This window comes from Pteropus medius, unplaced genomic scaffold (assembly GCF_902729225.1).
Source record: "Pteropus medius unplaced genomic scaffold, Ma_sr-lr_union100, whole genome shotgun sequence".
NCBI lineage: Eukaryota > Metazoa > Chordata > Mammalia > Chiroptera > Pteropodidae > Pteropus > Pteropus medius.
Window position 1 is genome coordinate 16,821,566 of NW_024349801.1, and position 16,679 is coordinate 16,838,244.

At 41.1% G+C, this 16,679-nt stretch overlaps 1 protein-coding gene across 2 annotated transcripts in view; it reads right to left on the bottom strand.

The window, feature by feature from the left end:
- CDH11 (cadherin 11) overlaps positions 1-16,679 on the bottom strand; it is a 135,158-nt gene that overhangs the window by 27,278 nt on the left and 91,201 nt on the right. For both annotated transcript variants that reach the window (XM_039888876.1, XM_039888877.1), the window contains 5 exons: positions 15,625-16,029; positions 11,752-12,046; positions 8,622-8,741; positions 6,841-7,008; positions 3,240-3,427 (listed from right to left, as the gene is read on the bottom strand). In XM_039888876.1, the coding sequence (XP_039744810.1) occupies positions 3,240-3,427; positions 6,841-7,008; positions 8,622-8,741; positions 11,752-12,046; positions 15,625-15,852 (999 nt within the window). In that variant the 5' untranslated portion in view covers positions 15,853-16,029. The remainder of the gene's footprint in view (positions 1-3,239; positions 3,428-6,840; positions 7,009-8,621; positions 8,742-11,751; positions 12,047-15,624; positions 16,030-16,679) is intronic.

The following is a 16,679-nucleotide window of genomic DNA, read 5'->3' on the forward strand; positions in this document are numbered from 1 at the left end:
TATAACAGCATGTAAATGTTTATGATGTGACATTAAGTTAACAAATCAGATCACCCTACGATTGCAACTGTTTAAATGTTATATATCCACATCAATATACATGTGGGCAAAGAATATAAAAAAATAATTGGGCATAAAAATGGCTTTATTAAAATAGGGGATATTTAAAAATGTTTTCTAATTCTGCTCTCACACTGGTTTACAAGGAGTTTATTTGGGTGAAAGTAAATAACTCAGAAATGATGCTGGGATAGCTCTGTAATAAATGGGAGTCCCACTTGGTCCAGAGGGTGTTGCAGTGAACAGATTGAATTTTCCTCCCGGAGTCGACCAAGCCACTGATAAATTTCATCTTTATTTTGCACTGGTTCTCCTTCAGCTAACCACACAGAGATTGTCTGAATATCCCAAGGGCAGTTCTCTTTCTCTTATGTACCACTATACCCTTGACACCTACTGGGTCTGACGCAGAGTCAGTACTCAAGAAATATTTATTGTTTCCTAAGATATTCAATAAATGAAGGACTCTACCTCCAGAATATCTCTTGAATTCTTCATCTTTACCTCTTCTGCCGTCTTCGGTTCTTTCTAATCTCTCCCTTGAATTCCAATGTAGTTTTTCAACCGGTCCCACTGTGTCCATCTCAAAACCCTCATGACTGAATTTATTCAAGTATCTTCAGTGTGTCCTCTTTCCACCTACACCAGTCCTTCATGAGCTCTTTTTTCTGCCCTTCTCCTCCTTATCTACCTGGTAAATTCCTACTCATCTATCGAGACTCAGCTCAAGAATTGACCCTGTAAGAAGTCACTCATGACCCATAGTCAGAGATCTCATCACACAGTTGGTTCCTGACTGGGGAGTGATTTTGCTCTAATTCACCTCAGGTTATTATTAGGCAATGTCTGGGTTATTTTTTATTATCATGATTGATGGGGTGGGGTAGGGTGTGTACTTACTGACGTCTAGTGAGGAGAGGCCAGGGATGCTACTCAACATCCAAAAATGCACAGAACAGGCAGCCCCCTACAACAATGAGCTATCTGTCCTGAAATGTTATTAGTGCCCAGGTTGAAAAAACCCACTCTATTTTAATTGTCTTTTCACTTAACTGTCCTGTTAAATTGTAATTTCCCTGTGGCCAGGACTCTGGCTCCTCAACTTTTAGATGTCCAGCCTTTCAAAAAGGGCCTGCCTGATAATAATAACAACTCAGTAACTCTTGGGGGAAATATGGGTTAATGAATTAGGACACACGTGAAAAAATTATACTAAAGAATATTTTTAAAAGACAAAAATATTTCCGTTATCTCTCTAAACCCTTTTATGTTATTAAATCACATATAATGATTTTGACAAGGATTCATCTATTAAATTCATCCCTCATTTTTTTTTCCTAATGGACATTTGGAACTTTGTGCTACAAGTTCAAGCAAATGAAATAACATCTTACTCTGTTTTAAACCTAAACATCAGTGCTTTGTGGAAGATTATCCTTTTCCTTGGAATAAACACACCGAATTAGGGGAAAATGTGCAAATTAATCATATGCAGAGAGTTAATTTGCGATGTGTAAGTTTCATGGGGTGATTTAAATGTTTCAGGATTTTAGAGATACAGTGTGTGTTTATGCCCTGAATGCATCAAAAACAGGTGACAACCTTAGCATAACCAACTACCTAATTACTTGAACAGCTAAGGATGAGAGGCAGAAATCGCTGATGTCATGCTCATATATCAGTGTCAAGGAAGAGGGATAGTAATATTAATTAACAAGCTAAGCTGACAGCTCGACGCTACATGCAATTCAAACATCTGCTTTTCCAGAGGAGAAAACAGAGGGACTGAGCACCCCAGCCCCAGTGGCTGATGATTGGGCTTCCATGGCCGCAACATCCATTGTCACTAATGTTGACTTTTCAGGTATCCAAAGTTCACCCCAACCTCCATATTCGTTTACAACAGTCACCCCCATTTTCTCTCTGTTCTGTGTTCCATCGTATTTCTTGCAAATCCAACAGTGCTTTCAAATGCTGTGAAACATCAGCTTCCTAGGGCACATCTCTCTCTGCTCTCCTCACGGAAAGATTCTTCCCAGGAACTTTCTTCCCACCCCACCTTCTCTCCAACGAGTGGCCTCTTTATTGATTCTGCAAATTAATATTTTTTTTTAGCAGTGTTGCAGTCCAATCTTTTCCATCACACCAAGGAACTTAATATTCATGCTACAAAGCCAAGTTGAAAATGAATGCATGATTAAAACTAAAGTAATCCCATCATCCAATTCAGATTTAATGCTCCATACGCTTTGATGATGGAGGGATGTTGATTTCTCAAGTGGTAAATTGGAGGGGGGGAACTGTTTTAAAATACACTGTAACTGTTTCTTGACATAAGTGGGTCTTACCTGGCCCTCCTTTATAATATAAGCCCTTTCTGGCCCAGCTGTTTACAAAATTTCTTAAGAGGGAAATTGTTCACTGTCTGTAAACTGCCAGCTATGTGACTATGATGGGGTCAAGTTGTTTAATCTCTCTGAGCCCCAATCTCATAATTAAATTGGAGCTCACTGCCCATTAGGATAATACCTTCCATTTTTTATGATTTTTGTTGAAAAATAAATAAGAGAATGTTTGGAAGACTTTAATCAATATTTAGTACTGAGAAAATTAGATTTTTAAAACAAAGCAAGAAAAAACAATGAACTCCTCTTTGTAGTGAATTAATCTCAAAGACATGTTCTTTGTGACAGTTTAGCTAACTATGAGAGAAGGCCTATTATTGTTTCTTGGGTTCAATTTTGAGAGAAAATCAAGCAGAGGGTTGGTTCTGGTTTCACAGAGGGTCCAGCAATATAGCAGACCTTGGATGTTTAAGATAGGAAATATTCTAATCAGCCTTTATTAATAAACTCAGCAGGGAGAGCTAAAGGGGGAATCCCATGCATGCTCAGGGCTGCTTCTCCAAAATCTAGATTTATCTAAGCTGTCTTTCCTTCCAGGGCAAAACTGCGCCAAGAATTAACTAGCAATCTCAGGCAAGCCTAAGCGTCTCTTCTGCTAGCTCCCCCTCTGGAATATAGTTGTTATTTCCCCCAGAGTTCAGAGCTCAACTGCAAAATCAGGTCAGCCCCCAGATTCCCATATTTGTACTTCTTAACCTTGAACTCTGTTTCCTGCACATTTGCCTTGTGCAGAGCGGGCTGTGTCACTGACATCTGATTCTCACCCTAACTCACCTTCTTTAGCTTCACCACGCCTTCCTGCGTTTCATAGTCTGTTGTGATTTCAAACAATTCCATACCATCGCCATCAACAATATTGTATGTGACTAAACCATTTTCTCCGATGTCTGGGTCTTTAGCCTTCACTCTTCCTACTTCCTCTCCGGGGACAGCTGCTTCTGACACAGACATCTGGTATACGCCTAGAAGAAGAAGACATCTATTTTTATTTTCCATTTTATTTTTCAACTGTAAGATTTCAGATTTCATCGAATCCCAATAAATTTCTCACAGGATTTAAAATTGAACTTTCTATTGATTGAAAACATGAAAAAGTGAATGGACAAGAGGAAGATCCCACATGGCCTGCCTGTCAAATAAATGTTCTACGTAGAATGATAAAACAGTATCGGGGTCCAAGGCGATACAATGGGGTCGCCTGCCACATGTGAGGAAGGAAAACAACGCTGTTATATTTCTCATCGGGAATGATGGAAGGCCATGTAATCATCATGCATTCAAATAGCCAAGACTTTTCATGTCTATGGGCTGATCCACGAATTAGTTGTAAGGCTCATGTATGGCCCTGCACAACAACAATTCAAAAAAAAAAAAAACGAAAAAAAACCTTCTCTATTTAAAAGCCTTCCACAGCTCCACATTTATTTTAAAACCAAATGCAAAATTTATCTTTCGAGGTCATGACCCTTACAACTCTATATTTCACTCTTCCTTTACTTCCTTCACCATTCAGTCAAACACTACCTTATCTGGAAAGGTTTCCCACAGCATGACACTTCCACACATATTTATTTAATCTTGGGGGAATCTAATATGTGCCAGGCCCTGCCCTAGCCCCTGGAGACTCATTAGTAAATGAAACTATCAATATCCTTTCCTTACTGAGGCACATTATAGAGAAAAACCAAATGTAGGCACAAACACCAAATGATGTCCTTGCTAGGAAGAAGAAAAATAAAGTAGGATGGGCAGAGGGTAATGAGACGGTGAGTGTGTAACTGTGTAATCGCAGGATTGTGCGTGATGGCATGTGTATGTGTGTGAGTGTGTGTTGTGTGGTATGAATATGTGCATCAGTGTGAGCGTGTATGTATGTGTGAGATGCGTGTCAGTGTGTACGTGTATGAGTGTGAGTATGAATGAATGTGTATGTTTGTGTTAAATACATGTGGGTGAGAAGAAGAAAGTGGGAGGGAGAGATTGACTTTGAAGAGGATGGGCAGGGAAGACGTGCAGCATAAGAAGGCATCAGCTTCTCTGAAGGGACTGAGAAAAATCACGTGACTATCTAGGGATAAAAGTTACACACAAAGAGAACAGAAAATGGCAAAGACCTCGAGGTGGGAAGGTACTGAATACACATAGAATGGCAAGAAGACAAGTGACTGCAGCCTTCTGTTAAGAGAGAAGGATATGTATGAAGGTAGGATGGGGCCCAGTTGTGTAAAAAGGGCATTGTACGAGACATCCCACAAGCTTTGTTTACACTTGCTGGAAAGCCACTGGAAGGTTTTCAGTGGAAAAGTGAGACATGAGATGACCTTACTGGCATGTCCGCATTTTAAAAACAATTCTATATGAAACGATGTGAAGAAGCAAAGGTCGGAAACCTCGCTTCTACCCCTTCTAAGCCGAGAGGTCTTGGGAGGTGACCTCATCCTCCTTCGGTTTTAGTTTTCCCTTATGTACGGTCTATGAGTTCTAGTACTGTTTACATTTACGGCTATTCTTTGGCCTTGAATACTTTCAGTTTGGATCTAATTCCACTTAATCACACCATGCCCTTCATGTAAAAGGACAAGTGGGAAGTGGGAGTCTCTGTAGATAATTACCAATTTACATGAACGTACAGAAAAACCTGCTGAGTTGATTTGCTCCAAATGTCATGTGAGTTCATGGCTATGAAACTGGTATCTACACAGGAGCAATGTAACTTTGCTACTTTGCTATATGATTGTGTGAGAGCAAGGGCATTAATGGCAGCCTGCTAAAAATCTTGCTTGGCCTTTTCCTTCTAGCACACCAGACAATTTTGTAGTGTGGATAATGGAGCGTGAAGCTTTTAGAGTGCTATATGAGCCTTAAGCTTATTGGGGATGCTGCACCTTAGGCCTGATCAGACGAAGCAATCTTTCCTTTTTGCTTCTGGGAACCCAGGAGAAATGGTGGTTGTCTTGTAATCTTGTCTCAGTGTCTCCCTTGCCTAGATGGTTGTCTTTGGAGTCCTCTGAGTGACCATGGTACCTTCTTTGGGCCATACTTGGTTGCTTTCCTGGTCTCTCATTCACAAAAAATTCTACCTCTCTGGCAGTAAACTCACAGGCTCTGCCAGCTTCTCTCCTAATCTGATAAAGAAGACGCTTTCCTGGTGAACTCCCTCGGTACTAGCGGCATCAGCATCGCAATGATCATACTGTACAGCTGTCTGTAACTGCACACGAAAAAACAGATTTGTGTTTAAATTCTGGCTTTATCACATTCTTTGGTCAACTTACTGTACCTTCCATGGAACCCAGTTTTATCTGTAAAATGTAAGCTCTTATAAAGATTTGCAGTACTAGTGGCCATTCATTAAATGATGGTCGTTGTAGTTATGATTATTAATAGCAACCTTTCAAAGTCATTTTTTTCTTTTATTTCCCTCGGCAATCCTATAAATTCCGTAGAAGGACCATAGTTCCCCAGACAATCATAATGGCTAACATTTGTTGACAACGTATCACTATAAGATTTTATACTAGCTCATTTAGTTCTAAGATGATCCTATTGATTACGTGCTGTGGGAGACAGTACTTCCCAGAAATGGCCAAGACAGTATTTCCCACCCTGCATGCTGTTGCTTTAACATGACTTGGTCAGTCCTTCCATTGAAAGGTGGGATTGACAAGAACCCCACTTACATGTGGGCAGTCTTAGGACTACAGTGGCAATGATGCTATGGGATTTCCAGAGCTAGATCACAATAGGCAATATAGTTTCTGCTTGGTGTCCCTAAGGTTCTCACTTTCAGAACCCAGCCAAGCCACTCTATGAGGAGGCCCCCAGGGAGAGGAACCAACAGCCAACGCCGACTCACCAGCTACATGAGCCACAGTGGAAGTAGGTCCTCCAGCCCCAGACTGTCCCCAGTTGATGCTATGGAAACAGAGACAGGCTGTCTCTTCCTCTTTTTTTGCCCAGATTGCAGACTCATGATAAAAATAAACTATTAGGATTATTTTAAATCACAGAGGTTTGGGGCAGTCTGTTACACAGCAATAGGTGGCTAATTCAGGTACTGTTACACTCAGGTTAGAAAGGAGTCAGAGATAGGTTCGTTAATTACTAGATCGCATCACTAGCTTCTAGCAAAAGACCTAGCAAAATAGATTTTCTATTTCCAGGATCATGGAACTTTTTACGTCTCCTGATTCTCCTCCTACCTCCACTCCATTTAAGTTTTGTTGTTATTGTTGCTGCTGTCTTGTTTTGCTTTTTTTGCAAGAGCATCCATTTTTCTAGACTTTTCCTTCAACACCAAATAAGCAGGAATAGCTTAGAGAAGATAGCTGACGGTGGCACCATTGAAAAGCGAAAGCCAGGCCCACCTACTTACTCTGCGGAAACTTTGGTGGGTTGTCATTGACATCGGTCAGTGTGATCGTCACTTTGGTTGTCCCTGATAGTCCACCCATGTGTCCACCCATGTCCTTGGCCTGGATCACCACGTGGTACTCCTCCTTGGCTTCCCTGTCCATGTTGGGAAGGGCTGTTCTGATGATACCTAGACAGGGGAGCAGGAAACATCACAGATACTCAGTTATAACAACATTATAACAACAACAACAAAAAAGATTCTAGGCACATGGAATGCAAAGGTGGATAAAACTGTACTGCCCTCACGGAAGAGTCACTTCAACATGATTACAACCCAGAGTAGCCACACCAAGAGCATCCTACAGATGTATTTTCCATCATTGTCATAATTATTAATATAGCATTAAAATTTTATATATTATATATGTTGCATTGTAAATGCTAGGAATAACCTTCTTATTCTGAGGTATAATACGTAAATATCTTAAAGACTAAAATATTTGAGGGTCCACTACATGAGTGTCCATGATTAAACCCATGCTTTTGGATTGCCAGCAGAATCTTTTGAAAGTCTATCCCTGCATGCAATTCTTAGAAACATTTGTATGCTGTATATTAGGTTAAAAGCAGGAGGCATATATTTCATGAAATATTTTAAATGTTACTATTAAATTTTAAAAGAGTGTACCAAATGGGTTAAAATATACACAACATTTATACAGACAATTACTATCTTCTGTCACTGACAACAATGATAAATTAATGATTTCAGTCTACATGATCCTGGGTATTAGCACATGATTTCTATAAAAACCATGCTCACTTAAATCTCTTGGGAACATGGGCCAGCTTTTTCTTTCTGTACATATGGCCAACATCTGTACTGGAAATATAAAGACCACGGTAGAAGCCTTAGGCCCTTATTCTTCTCTCACCCCCCTATGTTTGTATGTTTCTCAAAAACACCATTGAACTCGCCAGGCCTCATTTTCCTTATCCGCTAAATAATTCAGTAGCTTCCAGTTGGTGACTCCTAATCATGAGTCTCTGAGACAGAGAAGGTTGGAAGTAGAGTGCCCCCACCAGTTTTTAACATCTCAAAAGTCAAGATGAAACCCCACATTTATCCTTGGTTAATCCGGAAAGGCTAAGTGCAAATGCCCTTTATGGAATCAAAGCAAGTAGCCACATAAATTGCGATCTGAAGCAAAATATATGATTATATAGGCACATGGAAATAATATCGAGTACGTGAGCAAAAGATCCGATTGGCAGACTACGTCTGTACATCTACACAGATGTATTTGATGTATTTTAACTGTAATAGTAAACACGAATTATTTGGAGGAGACTAGAAACGTGCTGCCTCTCAAACCTACCAGAACCCTAACACCCACTCCCATCGCTCTGCCCTCTGGTCTTCATAGCAGACTTTGGGAGCTGCCAGTTTCATATCAGTCTTCAAGGTCTATGGTCTCTTAATTTGGATCCACAGTTAAATTTTAAGATAAAGTTTAAATATTTTAACATAAATTCTTAAATTTAAGTTGACTTTTAAGATACAGTTGTAAGATAAAAGTTGTGTTTTAAGATTATATTATTATGACCTGGTGAAATACAGACAGAAACAATAATACGGCTCTTTGGACGCCAAGCATGTGCATAGTGTCTAAGTCTCGTAATAACCCTGTCAGGTGGCCCTTTTTATATTTGAGAAAATGGAGAATCAAAAGGTTCAGTGTACAGGCCTAAGCTCCTTATTCACAATGTGTGACAAATCACAATGACATTCTGTGGTACCTGTCTGTGCTTCCACTGAAAAGTAGGGTTGTCCTTCTAGGATACTGTACACTAACTTGGCGCTGTTGCCGTAGGTGGGGTCATCTGCATCTGAAGCTGTCACCTGGATTACTGACGTTCCTTAAAAGTGAAATAAATTTATTAGCAACAGTCTCTCAGCTTTTCAAATTGTATTCTGGTTTATAAAGTTTCATAAAATTAAAAACTGAGGAGAGCCCCACAATTATTCAACATGCTTTCATTTTCCTGGGGTTGAGATGCAAAATAATCTCTCCTTCCTTCCTTCCTTCCTCCCTCCTTTCCTCCCTCCCTCCCTCCCTCCCTCTCCCTCCTCCTTCCTTCCTTCCTTCCTTCCCTCCTTCCTTCCTCCCTCCCTTTCTCCCATCCTCCCTCCCTCCTTCCTTTTTTTTTTTAAAATTCCCATACCTTCAAAAGGAACTTTCTTTATTCATAGTACATCCTGCTATGCTTAGTAGTTAAAACAATACTATGAACATTATTGCAAAAACATTCTAAGACCCATGCAATTTTAATATTCAGTATATCAAATAATTAAATAAAAATCTTCCCAAAGAGTATAATAAAGGATAATTAATGAGAAATTGCTTTTCATGAAAAGACAGAATGCAGTCTTCCATCTGTAGCAGAGCAATAAATACATCATTTTATTGTTGCTTTGCATGTAATAAAATGGCTGCTAATACTACGTTTTAATTAATTCGTGGCTATAAATATTGTAGGGAGTGCAGTTCCCTACCGGCATGATAGTTGCATCCTCCCACCTCTAAGAGGTCTGGTGGACATACAGCGGTGGACATCTGGTGAGATGTAAGGCGAGCATTTGTGGGTCAGAATGAAAGGAAACCAGGGAATTCAGGGAAGATGAGATTCCATTTTTTCTAGAAAAACTTCTGTTCCTTGATGGTCCCAAGTAGCTAAGGGTATGAAGCGTTGGGCTTCAGAATCGGGGCAGAGACACCGGAGGGAGAGAACTGGCAGTTATCTAATTCCTCTGTGCCAGGCACCGTTTGGGGCACATGGCATGTATTCTTCCAGTGTCCCAATGCTTAGTATTTTTTTTTTTTTATATCTATTGTACTTGCGAGATATTGGACATGAGAGGTATGAAGTTTTGCAACCTATTCTGGAAAGTAGGTCACTGCCAGAGCCAGGAGTCTAACTCCCATCCAGCCAACAACCAAACCCAAGTTCTTCCCATGACATTTTCAGCAGAGGGGCCTGCTTGCACGTGAAAAGCCAGAGAGCCTGTGTACCCAGTCTCTAAAAACTCCTTAATGTATAGGTTGCCAGTGACTTCCACGTGGTGTGAAAGTAACTCTCACTTTCTTCTAATTACTCTTCTGTAATTTATTCTTTTATTATTCTGTAATTTATCATTATTCCTGCAAACAGCTCTTTTTTGAGCTCTTCCCACATAGTCAGGCACTATTCTAGAATAGAGATTTATAAAAGAGAATAAGCTTTATTTTCTACCATTATGGTACAGCTGGGAAAATTAATAATTTTTATGCTTATTTCGAGTCTAGAACGCCACTAAGTCCATTACAACTCTGTATTTTACATGTTATTTAACTTTCATCATCGTTTACATTATCCCCATTTTATAGATGACAAAATGAAAACTGAGAAAGATGTAAGAAGTTGTCTGGCTTCGCCTGGCTGGTCAGAGGCCTGGCCATGATGTGACCCCAGTACTGTCTGACCACAGATTCTACTCATATCCAGTGACAGAAAGTCTGGGTGTTATTCCTAAGAACTGAGGAGCCCCCAAAGGTGGAAACAATGAGAATTCCCCATGGAGAAATCAAAGAACTTTTTGGTGACTGGCCTTTCCCCATGGCTACTTGCTGACACTAATGTCCCCTCTTCAGTGATATATTTGATGTCCGTTATTTCTCATTAAAATCCCCAGGTGGCTACTGAGAGACTAAGGGACTCAGCAGGGCAAAGGGAAGAGAAAACAAGAAATGGCTCAGTCTGGCTTTCATAAAGTGTGAGAAGGGTGTGACTTTACCTGGAGGAGGAGAAAGAGACTCTTTTTTTTTTTTTAGCATTTCAAGCTATAATACAAAGTGGAAGAAGCTTAAGGTTTTAGGGTCACTTCGGCATCTAACTTTCTTGAGCAGGTTGATTCTCATTCTTGGTGCTTGTTTTTTCTCATCTGTTAAAAAAAGGTGCCTTGGCCCTGATGATCCTTAAATTCACTTCAGCTCTATATCTCTGATTTGTATAACCAGACTCACTCCCTGATCAGAACAGTCTTGTTCACTGTCAGAATGACAAACCCTGCTTAATATGAGACATGCTTCTCAAAAGACCACAGTCCCATGCATTCTATAAAGCCAGTGAAAGTCATTGCCAGGAGAAGGTGGCGAGCTAAAGAGATCCTTCAGGGAATTATCCTTTTACAGAGCAGTGTATCTTTATGCATGATGAAAAGATGTACCTACTTTTGAATTATTCTAATAGATGGTGACATAGTGTCACGGTTAAGTGTGTATTCTGTATACACTTAATAGCTCAGATGACCTTGGATAAATTAGTTAACCTATTTCTAGCTTGGGTTTTCCATCTGCAAAATTGTCAAGTAGGACCTACCTCACTGTACAGATGAATCATTGCAAAAATTAAATGCAATAGTGCATGTAAATCATTAATTAGCATGATGCCTTACATGCAACAGATATTATCACTACGATTACTAATCGAACATCAATGTGCACTAGCGACTGCATGTATATCATCTGTGCTCCTACACGACTAGAAATTGTTATTCCCATTACATAGCAGTGGAAACTAAGGCTAAGAGAACAGATGTAATTAGTTCCAAGTCACACAACTAATAAGCACCAGAGCCAGGGTGACCTGGATTCAGTCGTGTTCTTCCTGTTCTTCCACACTGCCTCATATTTTGTAAGTTTTGATTTTAAAACCCCGGGTCCATTTTAAATATTTAAGATTACACAAATAAAAATTTTATTTGTTATGCTGCCATAGAAAATACAGCCTAAGTTCTACTTCCTGATTTGAGAGAATGGGCACAAGCCCACCCCCTGCCCACAGAGACACCAGGCCTGCAGGCAGAATGGGTCTCCCCTGTCGTACGCACCCACGTTGGACCTCTCGGGCACGTTGGCATGATAGGTCTCATGCAGGAACTCAGGAGGGTTGTCATTAATGTCCTGGACCTTGACAATGAACTCCGAGGGCGGCTCCAGAGGTCGGTTGGTATCCCTGTCCACCGCCTGAGCCATCAGGGTGTACTGGGCTCTCTCTTCTCGGTCCAATGTCTTGGTGGCATGAATGTTCCCTGATTTGTCATCAATCACAAAAATGGTTCCGGCTCCTTCACCTGAGAGAATGTATTTAATGTTCCCATCACCAGAGTCAATATCGGAATGAAGCTAGAAAAAAAGAAATTAAGATTTGTAATTCCATGAGGTATACATGGGGAGGTAGAGACCCACTTACATGCTGTTTGCTACAACACGCTGCGTGCGTGTGTGTGCGCGCGCGCGCACACACACACACACACACTATGAGAGGGAGACGTTCCCACCTCATTTTACTAATAAAGAATGAGGAATATTCAAGAAGCTAATTGCTTTAGCCAACGTCACATAGCTGGGAGCAGTGAAGCCAAAACTCACACCTGAACCCTGAATTTTTGAAATTCTAAGATTTATGCTCTTTTCCCCTCCTTCCCATACATATGCACACATACAAAATACACATATACACAAATATTAATAGTTATTTTGAAAGAAACACATGCATATTACAAACAATAAAAACAAACATTTATGCAATAACTAAGTTTTCTCAGTTCTGATTTCCATTATTTCATTTTCTCTACTCAGACACTACTATTGCTACCAGTTTCCTGTGAATCCCCTAAGATATATTCCATGTGTATGCAAGATATCTACACAGATACATAAATGCCCTGTTTATTTTTATGCAGTAAAAATTCCTCACATCTGTTTTCTTCTAAGGATAAAGTTGGGTCACCCTTCCACATCGGTACATACAGATTGACCTCGTCTACTGTATGGATGTTATTATCACTTCTTTTAGCAGTTGTCTTACAAAAGACGCTAACATTGTTTCCAGGATTTTGTTACTACAAACAACTCATTGATCATACCTTTTCCAGAAGACCTGCTGTGGGCAATGTGGGGCATGAGGGTTTGGGGTGTGCCTGGAAGAGGCCCCTGTTACAGTCATAGAGGATGGGGCGGATGGGATGGCCTGATACACGTGCAGCTTCTCAGGCCACAGGAAGAATCTTAAATGGCCTTAGGTTTTCCCTTCCTTTGACAAAGTCCAGAATTATGGTACTTTCCTAAAGGCACATCTGGCAGGGCCAGGAAATCAGCCAGGTCCCCTAACTCCCCACCCGGTGCCTTTCTGCCTCGACTCTGCTCTGTGTTGCATAAAATGGAACTCCCAAACACCACGTCTGATTTTCCCGTAGCAGTAAATTCCCCTGCCCTTGTTGTCAAACCTCAATTTCAGCAGCTTTCATCTTAATCTGAAACCTCTGCCCTTATTCTCTGATAGGTTTCGAGAGTATCCTAAAGGACAAAAAGCCCTTGGTTCTACCTACTCTGTGAGGAAAACCCAGTATAAACTAAAAAGCTTTAGCTTATTATCATATAATAATGTTATATTACTGTATTATTTTATACTTGTTATCATCGATGCCATTTTAATTATTATTATTATGAAACCAAGGCCTTGAGACACAAAGCAAGATTGAACACATTGCTTTTAAAATTTTTTTTGTAGTTTCAATTTCCCCAAAAATATCTAAATGGTTTACAGCACCTCAATGAAACAGCATACATTTCAGCTCAGGGGGATACCTGTAGGTACATATGAATTTGGCGAATTTGAAAATTAAATAGATATTATTTCATGGTCAAATAACTGAAACAATTTTTAAATATATGGCTCATAATTTTTTCTTGTTTTCAGATTTCAAAGTTAGAAATAAATTCCTTTTTTTAAATCTCTAACAAATATGATCCATACAAGTGACAACAATATTTGTTAGGTTCGACACAAAAAGCAGTTTGGGAACCCATTCAATGCTTTCAAGGGATCCAGTTGCTGAGGCTTACACAGCCAATTCCCAACTCCGAAGACTGATGGCTTCCCCTCTGCACAGCACAGCATGACACAGACTGTGCTTCCTGCGAGAAATCTGAAAGCCTATGGTTTGCCAAATTCCTCTTTCTCAGAGCATCTTAAATCACTCAACCTTGAATGTCATCAAATCAAAGGTTATTAGAGAACCAGTCATCTAGCCTATTCCCTCTATAGATCAGCAGTATCTCAAAGGGAAGACCGATAGGATCCAAGCACATTATTTCTTTTTTCCCCATCCAACCTGACATCAGACTCATTCTCATGTGCCTAGATTCTGAACATCACTCACTACTGCCCTGTTTTCTCCCTTTTCCCGATGCTCCCTTTGAGTAGGCATGACAACTGCTTGCTCCACTGAGATGCTGAGATGGCTCTCCAGGTGCCACCACCCATCCTAACACACATGCTGCTCCCACAGAAAAAGTCCCCAAGGCAGAGGTTCTATTTTCTTAGGACAATTCATACATAGCTCTCCACATTGTTCAAGCTACACAGCCCCTGCCATGGCCGAAGTGTCTTTCTCTCTAGGTACATAGCCCATCTCCACATACGGACTTCTACGTGCCAGTGATTTTCCTGTGTTCTCACTTTCCACATCGACTTCTATTTGGGTATAATCTTTCTATTTCGAGTATAAGTCTCTTAAAAAAAAACTTTCCCAAACTTGAATAAAATTATTGTTCTAATTCACTAATATCAACCTCCTCCAAATATGTCAATTCCATAAATAGGGAATGCTGTTCTCATGTTTGGGAGCAACTAACTTCATTGGACTCTATAAGGCTCAGAAAATAGCACCCTGAAATCTACTCTTGTCCTCTTCACCCTTCACTGGACAACCCCTACTTATCTCTGGAGTCATAGGTTATCATGTTCTCCATGAAAACTTCCTTCATCCCTCCCAAATGTTACCGTGTAAATTCAAAATCACTCATATTGAATTTTGTCATTAACCCTACTCCTCCATTTATTTTTGTTGTTGTTTAATTGCTTAGGTAAGACCCCTTTGAGGTCAGGGATGCTTCTACTCTAGTTTACTACCTGCAGATAGTAGGCTTTCTGTTCTTATGTATGAGAACACCTACTTCCTCGTAGTTAATGTTGCTGCTCTCTGAAAGACGGCTGCCTGTTTTACCATCAATGATAGTGGACAGTCAGTTTTTCAAACATATTTTGGACGACTCCCTTCATCCCCTTGCCCTTTTTTGGAAGGGGTCCACAGAGATCACGAAACGAGTGGTGCTAGGACTCTCAAGCAGTCCCAGCTGGGTTTTGCCATCGTCCCTGAGCCAAAGCAGATAAAATCCCACCCATTCTTATAACACATCCATTCATCTCATCAGATATTTACAGAGGCTTCCCCAAAGCTGGGCTTTAGTACCAGGACCTAGGGACACAAGCTACCTGATGGCAGGTAGCTTAGGGTCCCGTGAGGAAGCTGGACAAATAAAGAGGCATGTATGACACGAAAAAGGGTAAAAGGAGTATGGAGTGTGATAAGGACACAAAGGAGGGGCATCCGAATTGGAGTTGGAGTGTGGTCTGAAAAATGCCCCAATTGGAGAATGATTAAGTAAATAATCTCCATTTCCATTCAGTAGACCATTAAAAAACAGAGTTCTTATGGAATAAGATAAAGTGGAAAACAGACCTAACATGCATAACTCTATGAATTTAAAAAAAAAAAAAGCCGACAGTTTTATGGTTCTTACTGGATGGCCAGACCATTAGTATTTTTCCTCCTAGATTTTTTTTTTTCCCCCCCACAATACTCTACTATTGGGATGATGGAGGGAGAAAAACAAATAGTGAATAAGGGCAGCCTTACCCTGCCCACGAGCACGGGGTCAGGCCCGGTGTACTCCTCTATCACGAAGAACTGGTTCCAGACCCAGCCTCTCTTGGAGCGCTGCAGCACTTGCCCCTCCTTGCCCTTCTCGTGGTGCCCGTGGAGCGAGGGTCGCAGGTGGCTCCTCCGTTCCGCTGTGAAGGCCTGGCTGTGGCACAGCATGCCCAGGCACACCAGGGCGGCTTGTAAACAGTAGTTCTCCTTCATTTTTGGTTACGTGGTAGGCACAGGAGAATGCAGCCGTCACCCCTTCCCCCAGCTGTGCGGCAGCCTGGCCGATGGTGGCCTCCCTGACGTGTCACGTCACGCAGACCTCTCTTGGAATGGAATGTCTCTGCTTGCCGAGCACATCACGTCAGGGCTGCCCGCTTCCCCAGTCGGCTTCTGCAGACAGAGAGAAAGGTCACATTAGCTGCAGGCTCCATCCCCACTTCATCTCAACTCCATTCTGTAATATTTGACCCACGTTGGACCCTGGATGTGAGCGCTCTGCTCCAGGTACTGACCAGGCGGACAGAGTAAGAAATAGCCCCTGCAGTCTCGCAGCTTACCATGTAGTGGGTGAGATAAACACAAACACGAAGAAATTCCTCGGGGTCTACATGAGGATAAAACGTGCATGTTGTGGAATCCAGCTGTCCAAGGGTGTCAGTTTTCCCACTTACTGGCCAGGGGTTCGGGGTAAGCTAACTGACTCCTTGAGCTCGGCTTCCTCATTTATGAAATGGCGATGAGACTGTGCTCAAGGCAAGGCGGACAAAGAGATTAAATGAGTCACGCCCCAGGGCTCAGCACAATGCGTGTACCCACTCCATATTTATGTTATTATTATTATTGATGATAATTGTGCTTGAGTATGTTTTCGTAATAGGGAAACTTAGGGCATTATGGGAGTCCAGGAGAGGAACCTATAACTGATAGGGATTGAGGATGGAGATGGCAGAGAGTGGGGGCAGTTATGGGAGACTTCCTAGAGGACGAGATGGCTGGGCCCAACCCTGAACTAAGAGTTACTGTGATTAGAAGGGAAGGGA